The sequence below is a fragment of the Neolamprologus multifasciatus genome, chromosome 11, assembly GCF_963576455.1.
Source record: "Neolamprologus multifasciatus chromosome 11, fNeoMul1.2, whole genome shotgun sequence".
NCBI lineage: Eukaryota > Metazoa > Chordata > Actinopteri > Cichliformes > Cichlidae > Neolamprologus > Neolamprologus multifasciatus.
The window spans coordinates 11,858,561-11,872,862 of NC_140449.1; the positions used below are offsets into that span (position 1 = coordinate 11,858,561).

Genomic DNA, 14,302 nt, shown 5'->3' on the forward strand with positions numbered 1-14,302 from the left:
TGAAGGTTAATGAAGAAGGTGTGTAATAAGAGACCTCATTAGTGAAAACCTTTCATGATGCTTCCCGGGAAACCCATATAGCTGACCCAGGTGCTACTGAGAATGTGACCTTGGTGTGCTGGTAAACAGGTAATGAATCCATTGGCTGCAGGGACACAGCGTGTAGCATGTGGACAGCTGGGTCAATGAAGAGGCAAGCAGTGAATCTAAATTGCATCGGTCTCTGTCAGGGGTTCTCTCTATAAAACGCTTTGGAATAATGCTACTCCAGTGGCTGGGCGAGAAAGGGAGCACATTAGGCATAGCTCTCTTTTGCCATATGTTACACCCTGTGTCCCATTTCCTTGTCAGTCACTACTCTGCACTAATGATGAAACTTAAAACCATTAAGGGCAATCTGTAAAAACAGCCTGAGACAGAGAGTCTTTTGTATCTCAGAGATAAGATGAGGTTAAGATGATAAAGCAATTTTGCAGGAAAAGACTGTCAGCCCTTGCACCACGTTGGAATTTAATTATGGGCGGGGGGGCACGCTGTACAGTCCGCTGTGGCACACAACGACATCAAATGGCTCGTGATTGAGATGAAACCTTGTTCTCGTCACACAGAGAGGTGGCAGGTCAAACAAACAGCTCTCGCCATCTGAATGCTATTAACCTCTGGCTCACACTGCTTTGAGGGAAGGGCCTGCCAGCGTGTTAGACTTATCGGCAATAAAGCTCCAATTCAATCAGAGTTTTGAAGGAAAAATGAAGGCTTGTACTAATTCATCCATGGTGGCCATGTGCTGGTCATAGAAACTTTTTTTTATTTTTAAAAAATGTATTTATTTTTTAATCCAAGTTGGGAACATGCAAAAATAATGCTTCAGGCAAATATATTTTCATGCAACAGTAGTTAGAGAAAGGTCTGTTTCAGATGCCTGCAAGAAAACACTTTTTTTTAGGGGGTGATATTTGTCGACTGCAAACCATATTTTGAATTTCTCCCCTGTGGATTTAATTTCAGTTTAGATCCTATCCCTGTGGAGCAAGAAACCTACACACAGTCTGGTCCTGAGTGTGTGGTGCAGCAGCAGCGAGACAGACAAACTGAGGGTTTAGTGGATCTCTGTCGCCACCTAGCGGAAATATGCAAACATAAGGGATCTGCCTGATTTGACTTCAAAGTACAGGTGTTCTGGCAAACCATCCTCCTTTGGCAAAACGTCTACCGTAAGTAGTTTATGCACATTTCTGCTGTCACAGACTAATTCCACCACAAATTTAACTAGGTATGACGGTTTGCTACTTAACTCTGCCCATCACAGTATGCTTGTAGCTCATATTCATAAAGCCAGGACGGTTTGCCACTTCATTTTACCCGTTAAAGTATGTTTGTAGGTCACATTCACAAAGGTAGCATGGTTTGGCACTTCATTTTACCCGTCAAAGTATGTTTCTAGATCTTATTAACAAAGGTAGGATGATTTGCCACTTAATTTTAGCTGTTAAAATATGCTTCTAGCTCAGATGAACAAAGGTAGGACGAGTTGCCACTTAATTTTAGCTGTTAAAGTATGCTTGTAGGTCACATTCACAAAGGTAGGACGGTTCGCCACTTAAATTCGTGTTGTGCGCATACGCAGAAACAACGGGTAGGATGGTTTGTCAGGTAGGATGGATTCCCAGAACACCTGCTTCAGTTAATCTTAGCTGCCCTTCTTATTACATGTTATAAATTCAGGAACGTTTATGCCATGGTATGTTTCGATAATAAAACAAGCAATAATACATCAGCCTATTACCATGTAGTGGAGGTCAAAGCGTTTGACAAAGTTGTTCCCGCTCGACTCCGGGGCAGTGGGTGAACAGAATCAAACACACCCAGCAGCAAAGTCATGTGGCTGGTCATGAGGAAGTAAACAGGGAAGAGGAGCTGCAAGGAGGTAAGTACCTTTCTCCAGCAGTGTTGGGGTTTTTAAACGGTACACTCTCGACTCAGACGTCAAAATGTAAAAGGGTAATCACTCACGTGATGTTTGGACCTGTGCACGCGCTCGTGTGTCATCTTCAGCTTAAGAGTTAATGAAAGTAGTTAGCAGGTAGGCTACATGCTAACGTTAGCTCAGTGATATCTTATAGTTACAGGTTACAATCATATACTAACTTCGGTTCTGTTTTTGGTCTGTCTCTAAGAAACAGGAACATTGGAAACCCTTAAGGTTTTTAGGTTTTACAAACGCAGACACGTCAAGATTGAAATGTGAGAAAATGATGCTTATAAATGATAATAACATCTCCTCGTCGCAGTCAATTGTTGTAATAATGATGCCAATAGATTGTAATAAGCTCTTTCTGTTGTCTGTGCGACAAATGTCCTGCAGGTTCAGAAAGGCCTCAGAGAGCCTGCGTGTTGTTTTAAGTTGACTTTTTTCACTTTTCCTTTGTCTTTCAGGTGTAGCTACAGTATTTGCTGCAATAAAGCTTATTACACTATCTTCCTCCTCCTCCTCCTCGTCTTCCTCGTCCTCCTGTATCCATTATGGTGGACTTCCTGGCAGACAACAACCTGTGCGGCCAGGCTATCCTCAGGATAGTTTCCAGAGGAAATGCCATCATTGCTGAGCTCCTGCGCCTCTCTGACTTCATCCCTGCAGTTTTTAGACTCAAGGACAAAAGTGACCAGCAGAAATATGGAGACATTATCTGTGACTTTAGCTACTTCAAGGTATGAACTACATCAGGAATTCAAAAGATCCTTTCATTAGCTGGGACCACTTCCTCATTGAGATTTGGCAGGATTTCTAGTAGGCGGTAGGTGGAGTAAACATGAATTAGGGAAAGCCTCAGAGCGGATTGGCATTAGCTCTTAGGCCAGGCAGGATCAAAAAATGTGTGAAAAAGGATAATCTGATTGTAAAGTGTATTTTAATTCTGCTGCTGTTCACCGCTAACAAAACATGTACTGGTAGAAAGAGGGGAGTTTCACAGGGTTGCCGGTAGGTAGCACACAGTAGTGGCTGCAGTGACTCCAGAGATTGTATGGATATATGCCATGTGTCCGGAGGGGGACACATTGACTATTTGTGAACATTGTCAACTTTGTATGTAAAACTTTATATTCAGCCATGTATTTGACTTTAGTCTTCCTAAAAAGCAAAAGATAATAAAAGCAGTATTATTGCTTTAGTTTCAGCTGTCTTTCGGCATTGTTTGGATTTGCTTTGCATTGTCACACAATGTTGCTTCCTGTTCAGGGTCCTGAGTATTACGAAGGAAAGCTGGAAGCCAAACCGGAGCTTCAGGACTTGGATGAAGAGTTTAGAGAGAACAACATCGAGATTCTGTCAAGGTTCTATCTGGCTTTTGAGAGCGTCCACAAATACATAGTGGATCTTAACAGGTATAATGAGATGGAATTATTGGAATTAATTATGTCTTAATCAAACAGAAACTAAAACCACAGTGCTTGACCGTGAGGAACACTGTTTTCCGTTTAACCACATGCTAAAAAGCCCTGTTTTAAAAGATGTCGATGAGCTATTTTTTCCCTCTCTTAAGATATTTGGATGACCTACACGAGGGTGTTTATATTCAGCAGACCTTGGAGACTGTGCTTCTAAATGAGGATGGGAAACAGCTCCTAGTAAGTAACACAAATGCAAATTCATTTAAATTTTGTAACATTACAAAACAAGTCTGCATTACATGCAGGCTTACATCTTTAAATATCTGTTCCTGAATTGGTTAGAATTAGTCGCCCGTGTCAGATGAATGTGCATGCTTAACCCTCAAAACAACACATCAAACAAAACGAAACGGCACTCCAGGAACTGATTGGTCATGTTTTCTCTTCTCCCAGTGTGAAGCTCTCTACCTGTATGGAGTCATGCTGCTGGTTATTGACCAAAAAATTGAAGGAGAAGTCAGAGAGAGGATGCTTGTTTCCTATTATAGATACAGGTGCGCTTGTGACTCACATCCCCACACATCCACATGACACTCTCTTTGTGACTCACTTGCTCAGTGCACTCCAATCACCTGTTAGCCAGTGAGCTTGCTTCCAGTGAGGGTGAGTCACTTACTTGACTCACCAAAAGGTTAACTCCTGTGTCAGTGTAAGCTGACACAAAAGTGTACACTACACACAGAGGGATGCTGTTTACCTATAAATAACATTCCAGTTGTATTTCACGGCTATTAATAATTCTTCTTCTTTATATTATTACTTTTTTGGGGGTTATACTGGCACCAAAAATGCATTCTTCTATTTGGAAAAACACATTTTTTTCTTCAGTGCTGCCCGTTCCTCGGGCGACTCCAACCTGGATGATATCTGTAAGCTCCTGCGTAGCACCGGCTACTCCAGCCAGCCTGGAGCCAAACGACCAGCCAACTACCCAGAGAGCTACTTCCAGAGAGTTCCCATCAGTGCCACTTTTACTAGCATGGTCATTGGGAGGCTGCGCTCGGATGACATCTACAACCAAGTGAGAAACATTTGGTCCAAAATCTCTTTGTGGTTAAACTAAATAACAGATCTTGTCCCACCATGTTTCCCTCATTACACATTTTTAAGACGTTTTCCTCTTCTCCTCCAGGTTTCTGCGTATCCTCTACCAGAACATCGCAGCACAGCACTGGCTAACCAGGCGGCCATGCTCTACGTCTGCCTCTTCTTCAGCCCCTCCATACTGCACACCCAGCAGGCAAAGATGCGGGAGATAGTAGACAAATACTTTCCTGATAATTGGGTGAGGCACTTGTTAAGTCTTTTCCATTTGCAGTAGATCTGAATATAAACATCTTTATAAAATGTTATGTCATTTATTTTTAAATGTGTGCCATGTTTTGGCTCAGTTTTTTTTTTTTAATGTTGAGCATATTTTTCTGAAGTGTAGTCTCTCTGCAGGTTATCAGTATTTACATGGGGATCACAGTGAACCTGGTGGAAGCCTGGGAACCATACAAAGCTGCCAAGACTGCGCTCAACTACACCCTGGACTCTGCTAACATCAAAGAGCAGGTATTAAAAAATACATTAGCTTCAATGTCAGAGACACCTCCGATTCTTTCATTTACAGTCCTGCAGTGTGCTTATTTGTTCTGTGCGGGTAGTGATGACAGCGTGCACAGAATTTGTAACAGCACAGAATGTAAACAGAAACAAATTTCAGGAAGCCATTCATAAACCTTTCCCGGAAAGCTCATTTAAAATATGGGGATGCCTGTAGAGCTGTACGCTGTAAGAGTCATTAAAAAGTCCTTTCTCTCTCTCTCTCCCTCTCTCTCTCTCTCACACACACACACACACACACACACACACACACACACACACACACACACACACACACACACGGCAGGAGGAGCTAACTGAATAATCCACATTTAGTCTTTCACCTGCAGACCAGGCCATTCTTACTAATGACCACTAGTGGGAGTGAATGTATGAATAATTGACTACCCCGAATGAAAGATGGTGCACTGTATATAAGAGCCATGTTTTTTTTTCACCATACGTGTAGGCTACTCGATATGCAGCCAGCATGGAAAGCCTGAGGCCTCAGGTGCAGCAGCTGCTAAAGGAAGGTTTCCTCAGGGAGGAAATTATCTTGGACAACATCCCAAAACTGCTCAACTGTCTGAGAGACTGCAATGTTGCTATTCGCTGGCTGATGTTGCACTCTGCAGAGTCAGGTGAGATACTGCGGTTTCTTTTTTCCTCATTTACATTGGTGTAAGCACTTGTGTTGCATTTACAGTCCTGTGAAAAACAAAGTAAACCCCATAATTCAGCTTGTAAAAAAAGACTTTTAACATCAACAACTTGAAGTATTTTTTTCTGTATGACACTGTGGAGGACTTTTTGGCCCACTCTTCTTTACAGTGTTGCTTCAGTTCAGAGCATATCTCGTTTAAATGCCACAGCATTTCAATCAGGTCAAGATCTGGATCTTCACTGGCCATTGCAGCACCTTGATTCTTTTCCTTTTCAGTTATTCTGAAAATACACACACAAACTAACCGTTTAGTTATTTTTAACTTCCTCTGAGCATTCCACAGTCTGACCAGTAGGGTGATGCTGGCACGTCCACTTCTGGGAAGATTGTGGTATTCTCTTAGCACACACCTGAATGCTCCAGACCAGAAAATTTCCAAAACGTCAACTTTTATAGAGGTGCTGACACTTGCTAATGATGAGTTAATCAAGTGCATTTGATTTAGCAGCACCTGGCTGCCACTTCGCTCCTATGGGAGCAGTAAGGGTATTCTGAAAACGATTTTACACATGACTGTAAATGTGTAAAGTCAAGGATGAGTCTGAAATGAACTCTGAAATCTGATCCTTAATTTTAATTTACCTGTATTGAAATGACACTGTTCGTAAAGTAAATGTCCAATGAAGTCCAAACATTTATAAAGGTGATGTTGGTGAAAATAGTGTATTGATTTGTGATCAGTCATCCTCTGTCTCATAGCCTATGACCCAAACAACAAGCGCCTTCGTCAGATCAAAGACCAAGTACTTAATGACTCTAAGTACAAACCTAAGATCCTTTTCCAGCTGCTGCTCGACACAGCTCAGTTTGAGTTCACACTCAAAGAGGTGAGAGTCTTTCATCAGTGTTACATAATATAAATGATCACAGGGAAAAAAGTGAAAAATGTTAAAGACAAAAGTGTAGCATTTCTTTAAAGTGATCTTTTCTCTTTTTTAAAGAGTAAAAATGGAAAATGAGTTCCTTTATAATTTCAAAGTGATCTGTCCAGCTGTAGTCCTCATTAGGTGTGTCCGCCTGGTTGCCTGTTAGCCTACTGTCAGGTAGCATATGGCTAGCCTGTGTGTCATTTGGAGGGGACACAAATGTAATGTTCTAATTACGCATCTCATCTGACTAATCCTCCCTCATCAGCTTAGCATCTGCGCTATTCCTCTTCCAGATGTTCAAGCAGATGCTGTCAGAGAAGCAGATCAAATGGGAGAGCTACAAGAAGGAGGGATCAGAGAGAATGACTGAGCTGGCTGAAGTCTTCTCTGGTGTTAAACCTCTTACCAGGGTGGAGAAAAATGGTGAGTTACACTGTGAGAATGGATAAGGTGAAGACTTACACACAGCGTTGAAAAGTAGTTCTGACTATCGGAGCCTCGGGCATGCAGCTTGGATTATTTCAGTGTTGGGACATGAAATCTTAAAAGATTTTAAGCTTGAAGGCGTTCAGAGGAAAACGTTGAGGCAGGGAAACAAGATGGAAAAAATGCATTAAAAGTACACACGCAGGGAGCGGCGGATTAAATTTACATCTGTCATACTTACCTCGAGCGTAACTGCCGCTTGTGAAATACTTTGGTAACATTTTGTATCTGCTTCAATGACACACTTTTACTGTCCTTGGCAGAGAACTTACAGGCCTGGTTCAGGGAAATCTCAAAGCAGATTGAGTCTTTGAACTATGAGGACTCCACGGCTGCTGGGAGGAAGACGGTCCAGCTGATACAGGCTCTTGTAGAGGTGAGCATGATAATTATATTTCAGCATGGCTTTACATTTTTGGATTAGCACAGTGTAAGGTAACAATGGTGCTAATACTATGTTTTGATTGCCTTAACTTCATCCATAGAAAACAAGCAAATCCAAGTACAGTGTTTCAGAATGGTGGAAAAATTAAGAGACGATTTTTTTTTACTGCTATTAAATGCATGTAAATAGAAAGACAGAGGATTATGTAATAGGAATATTGTGTTGGCACAGTGGCATCATTTTCTGCTCTGTCCTGCCAACATATATTAAAAATACTGAACTGGAACTAATCGAATTTGGCAGCAAAGCTTGGAACATGTTTATATAAAGCTGCTGATAATTGCAAGAAATGTAATCAATACCAATACAAAATTATTATTACTATTTTAAAAAATATTGAAAGAAAGGCTGTCAGACTGTGCCTATAAAACCTTCTCCTTTTGGACTTCAGGTCCAGGAGTTCCACCAGCTGGAGTCCAACCTGCAAGTTTGTCAGTTCTTGGCTGACACCAGGAAGTTCCTGCACCAGATGATCCGCACAATCAATATCAAAGAAGAAGTCCTTATTACCATGCAAATAGTTGGAGATCTGTCCTATGCGTGGCAGATTATTGACAGGTATTTACTTATTTGTTTACTTAATAAACAAAATAAGGCCAGTGTAAAGTAGTAAGTTTAACTAGTGTCATATATAGACACAGTATCTCTTAATTTTGTCATCAGGTTAGTGAATCTTAGTGGAGCACAGTCACTGTGCTCTTCACTTGGTTTGCAAAACACAGCAGCAACTCATTCTGCTTACCTTTCTATATTGCAAACCATCACAAAACCACCACAGAACACTGCAAGTGTTTTGGCTTTGATTTATTTCACTTGTGTTTTTGGTTTGTCTGTGTTGATGAATTCGTCTTTTTTTCCTGACTTGTGCTTTATTTTACAGCTTTACATCCATTATGCAGGAGAGCATCAGAGTCAACCCATCCATGGTTACCAAACTGAGAGCTACATTTCTGAAGGTGAGGGTCTATTTATGTTTAGGAGTGGGACAAAATATGCCGATTACAATATGACTGTCGACTGAGTGCTAAACAGTGTTATCGTCAAACAGTTTGACTTTTCAGATTCACTGCTTCTTGACTCACTGTAGTAGCACTCATTATTTAGCATATTAGAGCTACTTTCCCCCTTCAGTTGCACCAATATCTTCATGCATCACAGATAAATGTCTTGCGAAATGTATGAGTATTGCAGATTCACTGTGGTAGCATTTCATGAACAAATTTACACGTCCAGCATATACACAGTCGTTTTTGGACTCGCCTATTCTTAATGCAGCTGTTTACACCGATCACGTAACTTTGCTGAACGAATTTGCAACATTAATTTTTTCAAATCAAGCTGAACTTTTCAGATTTTTTAGATCCAAATAAACAAATCTGACTAATCAAGCCACTGCATTTGTCGACGAGTGTGATGTTGCTCTAAACACGCAACAGTGCTGAATATACAAATTAAAAAATTAATACTTTTTTGCCTCAAAACCTCAGTTTCTTCCTTTTCTTGTTTAGAAACATCAGGAGCTTCCTTATGATTTATGTTAACTTCATTTTTTGTTCTGTGTATTTTTTCCGGACAAATTATCTGCTAAAACCTATACATTACACAAGTATGCATCCAAAAAATTCGGAAATTCGTGTCACTTTTTTGCAGTCTGCTCAGCGTGTAACACGTGGACCATCGTCTCGATATAGAGAAATGTTACCTGTGATTTAAAAATGATTTTTTCTGTGTGTGTGTATGCGTGTGTGTGTGACCAGCTGGCGTCTGCATTGGATCTTCCATTGCTGCGTATCAACCAGGCCAACAGTGCTGACCTGTTGAGTGTTTCTCAGTTCTACTCTGGAGAGTTGGTGTCCTATGTAAGAAAGGTAGTGTATGATGTCATTTTTTTCTGCTTCTCTTTCCTCTTACAAAAGCTTCTGCTTTGAAATGTTTTGGTCTAATATTCTCCTAGTGTGTAGTCTCGTAATTTTAACAAATGAGCTCTGCGTGCTGCAAACTGTTTGTCAGTATTAGTGCTGTAGCAGCTGCAGGAATGATGAATTTTTGAAAAACCATCTGTTTGGCAAATGTACCCAAAAAGAAGTGCTTAGTGCATCTGTACCTTGACGTTGTGGTAACTTCTTAGCTATAACTTTATGCTGGAAGATTTTTTCCTTCTGGCTGTACTCGAGATCCTTGATCTAATGGATATACAATAAACAGTCCTTTTTTTTAATCTTCTTGCTTCCAGGTGCTGCAAATTATCCCAGAGAGCATGTTCACTTCGCTGGCCAAAATAATCAAGCTTCAGATCCACGACATTATGGAGGTGCCCACACGGCTGGACAAGGACAAGCTAAAGGACTACGCCCAACTGACGGCTCGCTATGAAGTGAGACAAACTGATGTGTATGAAACTGTCTCCTTCCCCTTGAGTGTTGATCAGAATGTCATTGACGTAAAGAAAGGGGGAAAAAAATATCTTCAGATGTTGTATAAAATAAAATAATAAAAAATAGATAAGAGAGCTCATTTTGTTCTGTTTTGATCTCGCCTCATCAGCTGTATGGGAGTCAGAGGCAATCATGCTAACATTTTTCAATCTGCTCACAGCTTTTGATGTGAAATACAAATTGGAAAAGGAAGCGTGATATGGAAACAGATTGTGCCAGCAGACTTAGTTGAATTGGATTAATTAGAGTGTGAAGTACTGAAGTTACTTTTTAATTTTTTTTCAGTCATATTTGGAATTGCAGTCCAGTGCCTTGAAATGAAAATAAGATCATTTTTTTGTTTTTTAGACTGAAAATCAAACAAAACATTGGCTTTTATATCAATGATTGATATCAATATTATTCATATATATTATATTTTTGCATGCCTAAACATCGTTCTGCTCTTTGTCTTTGCAGGTGGCAAAACTAACTCATGACATATCTATTTTCACTGAGGGCATTTTAATGATGAAGACTACTCTCGTTGGGATCATCAAGGTAAATGCAGTGATTAAGGTTTCTGGACTTTGAGAACAAAGATTTCTGTCTTTCAGAAGATTAATACAATCCTGCTGAGGGATTTGGTGCAGCACAGGTTTGCTTTATTAACACACTGTGATGTTTAAGGTGGATCCTAAGCAGCTTCTGGAGGATGGCATCAGGAAGGAGCTGGTGAAGAGGGTGGCTTATGCACTGCACAAAGGCTTAATATTCAATCCAAAGGCAAAGGTGAGACGCTACACCTGTTGCATGTTATGGATTATTAATCATCAGATAAAGTTTGTGATATATTTGCTCCATGTTGACCAGTTTCCATGTTAAGTTTCCCAATGATATTGAAGGATTAACAGCAGTGAAATAAAATAATAGAGAAAAAATACTGAACTCTTTCAGCCCAGTGAACTGATGCCCAAGTTAAAGGAGATGGGCGCCACCATGGATGGCTTCTACAGGTCGTTTGAATACATCCAGGACTACGTCAGCATTTATGGCCTTAAAATCTGGCAGGAGGAAGTGTCCCGCATCGTCAACTATAATGTGGAACAGGAGTGCAACAGTTTTCTCAGAACCAAGGTCGAACTTCACACGCTTTCTCCTTTTCCCTGAGTAGTGCACTGAGAGCAGTTTGTCCCTGACTGATAGATTTTCTTATCTATCAGTCAGGGGCGCGTTCTAGTTGTTTGGCTGTTTCTCAGTAATAGCAGTTGGCTGATTGGCTTGTTTCTTGCTTCTCTTCAGATCCAGGACTGGCAGAGCGTGCACCAGTCCACCCACATTCCTATTCCCAAGTTTCCCTCTGTGGACGAGTCTGCCACCTTCATCGGTCGTCTCTGCAGAGAAATCCTCCGAATCACTGATCCCAAGTATGTCTCCTCAGACATAACAGTGGAAGTGAAATAAGAGTTAGCAAAATTAGCAGAATAACTGAGTTTATATCTGAGGATGGTGAAGAAAAAAATCTTTGGTTATGCAGTTTATTGATGGTGGAATAAACTGATTCTTTCTATAGGGTGACATGTTACATTGACCAGATGAATACCTGGTATGACCTGAAGAGCCACCAGGAGGTGACTAACAACAGATTGTTCTCTGAGATCCAGAACACCCTTGGTACATTTGGCCTTAACGGACTGGACCGCCTGCTCTGCTTCATGATTGTCAGGGAACTTCAGGTATTTACCCCAATATTTACCTCAGTATCCCCCCCCACCCCCCCCCAAAAAAGAAAAAAAAAGATGCCATTCAGGTCAGCAAAGATCAAACCCTGAAATTATGTCAATCTTGGTAGTATCTTTAGTGCATTTAGTATGGCTCCCAGATTGTAGTAATGTGTGTGTTTGTCTCATCAGAACTTCCTGACAATACTTCAGAAGACCATCCTGAAGGACAAAGCTGTGGTGGAGGTCTTCAGAACATTGCAAGGTGCCGTCAGTCCAGTCCAAGGCATTGTGGGTAGGTATTCACTTAGAGAATCTATAACCTGCCTTTTCTTGTACAGATCTAATTATTGTTTTTGTTGCTGTAGCTAATGGCAGCAAAGTCTACAGCAGTGCTGTGGCCAAATCCCAGAAGATCTGGGGTACATATCTGGAAGCCATCATGAAGGTACTGCTCCATGTTCCCACGTTAGTGAATAGAAAATAAAAGTAAAAGAAGAAAATCCCTTTTTTTTGGTCTTTATTGTCACAATTTTCTGATGAAGAGATTAAAATAATTTTGAATGCATGTGTTTATTGAAGGTTGGTCAGATGCAGATTCTCAGACAGCAGATCGCTAATGAGCTTAACTACTCCTGCAAGTTTGACTCCAAACACTTGGCGGCTGCACTGGAAAACCTCAACAAGTCTGTATATTCTTACCATAATGGCACTGAATTGTTTTTATGTTTCCTTTACTCACCCCCCAAGTGCTACTCTGTGTTAATGACTTTCATGATGGATGCTCCTGCTAATTGCATCATATCTGTTTTAGTCTCACACTGTTCTTTTATGCTGAATCTGATTATGTTCTTGCCAGGTCTCTGCTGGCAGACATTGAGGCCCATTACCAGGACCCATCCCTGCCTTATCCTAAAGAGGACAACACTCTTTTGTATGATATCACTGCCTACCTGGAGGCTGCTGGCATTCACAATCCTCTCAACAAGGTTTGAACAGAAGGGGCATCTCTTCCCACATAATCAGTTAGCCTTGTTCTGATTTCACCTGAATCGAAATGAGTCTTTTCAATGACGACCACAAAATGCAAGCTGTTTTTTGCTTTCTTTGGCTATACATTAGCAGATGTTCGTGTTCCGACTCTTTTTGTTCTACTTATGCTTCAAACAGATCTACATCACTACAAAGCGCCTCCCGTACTTCCCCATCATCAACTTCCTCTTTATTATTGCTCAGCTGCCTAAACTTCAGTACAACAAAAACCAAGGTGATTTTTTCCCCATTAGTTCACTGTAACCTGTTTGAAGTTGATAAGAGATCAGGTTATACAGTTTTGAGTACAATGGCTACCCTGCCGCCTCTTCACTTAGTTCAGTTGCAGCAGACTTTATTATTTTTCAGAAACCCTGAATGTCTCTGAATGTGGTCTTAATTTGATGTTTTGTGTTATGGCAGGAATGACCTGCAGGAAAGCAACAGACCCGGTCGACTGGCCTCCACTGGTGCTCGGCTTGCTCACCCTGCTCAAGCAGTTCCACTCCAGATACACACAACAGTTCCTGGCTCTCATTGGTCAATTCATCCGCTCAATCATGGAGCAGTGCACAAGGTAGCAAAACAGACTTCACAACTTCAGAAAGATTTCTAAAATAAGATTCAAAATCAAATATTCTGTGTGGTAGGTTTCTTTGGTGATGATTGTGGATCGTGTAACCGGACATAAAATGTATCTGGTTATAGCCTCATGAAATCATATTAAAGCTTCCGTTTGATCCTGTTATAGTCAGAAAATCCCTGACATGCCTTCTGATGTGGTGGGAGCTCTGATGTTCCTTGAAGACTACGTGAAGTACACAAAACTGTCACGTAAGGTAGGTGCAACTTTCCCTATATTATTTGTGTTAGTGTTAGAAAATATTTTAAGAGGTTGTAAATGATAAGAGTTGACAAAGTTGACAGTACCCAGGTGTACTGTAGAGCTGAAATGTTGAAACATCAATATGCTTAGGAGCATTATTATTGGACAGCCAGATTTAATACCCATCAGCTATGGGAAAAGATTTTAAAATACTATTTTTTGCATCTGTACTCTACTATATTTGTGTAACAGTAACATGTGTTTCCTTGTGTTTTCTGTGTTTTTAAGGTGGCGGAAGCTCATGTGCCCAGTTATATTTTTGATGAGTTCAGAACAATACTGTGAAGATATGGATGAAGATTTTCATTTAAAGATTTGGGTTTTTTGCCGAATGTTTTTTCACTGCAGACATTTTGTCTCAATGTAGTGACTGCACAGGTGTTACTAATAATTAACAACTGATTTGTTAGGTTTATGTGCTCCAGCAAGCATGACCACAGGTATTAATACTATTTTATTATTATTCACTGTGCCTATTCTACAGTGATATGTCAAATGTGGGGCCTTTTGATTTGTTTACTTACATTTCATTCTGCTAACTATCAGTGTCTTGCACTTACAGATTGTAAATTAAAAGAACATTAAAATGCAAATAAATTACTCTTACACCTTTATGTACTAAGATTCTGTGCCATTTATAAATCAAATGGATTAATAAATACGATTCTTTCTATTAAAAAGGCAGTTT

The 14,302-nt window shown here is 40.5% G+C and overlaps 1 protein-coding gene across 1 annotated transcript; it reads left to right on the plus strand.

Moving 5' to 3' along the window:
- Positions 1-1,268: 1,268 nt before the first annotated feature.
- Positions 1,269-14,236, plus strand: washc5 (WASH complex subunit 5). The gene is made up of 29 exons (XM_085177216.1): positions 1,269-1,927; positions 2,437-2,709; positions 3,239-3,384; positions 3,543-3,627; positions 3,844-3,944; positions 4,279-4,471; positions 4,583-4,735; positions 4,894-5,007; positions 5,507-5,678; positions 6,461-6,588; positions 6,924-7,053; positions 7,380-7,492; positions 7,953-8,119; positions 8,442-8,517; positions 9,319-9,429; positions 9,795-9,935; positions 10,456-10,536; positions 10,666-10,767; positions 10,933-11,112; positions 11,278-11,402; positions 11,549-11,711; positions 11,889-11,991; positions 12,065-12,144; positions 12,279-12,382; positions 12,556-12,685; positions 12,867-12,963; positions 13,152-13,305; positions 13,480-13,567; positions 13,843-14,236. The coding sequence occupies exons 2-29, from the start codon at positions 2,524-2,526 to the stop codon at positions 13,897-13,899; spliced, it is 3,480 nt and encodes a 1,159-aa protein (XP_085033342.1). The 5' UTR covers positions 1,269-1,927; positions 2,437-2,523; the 3' UTR covers positions 13,900-14,236.
- The last annotated feature ends 66 nt before the right edge of the window (positions 14,237-14,302 follow it).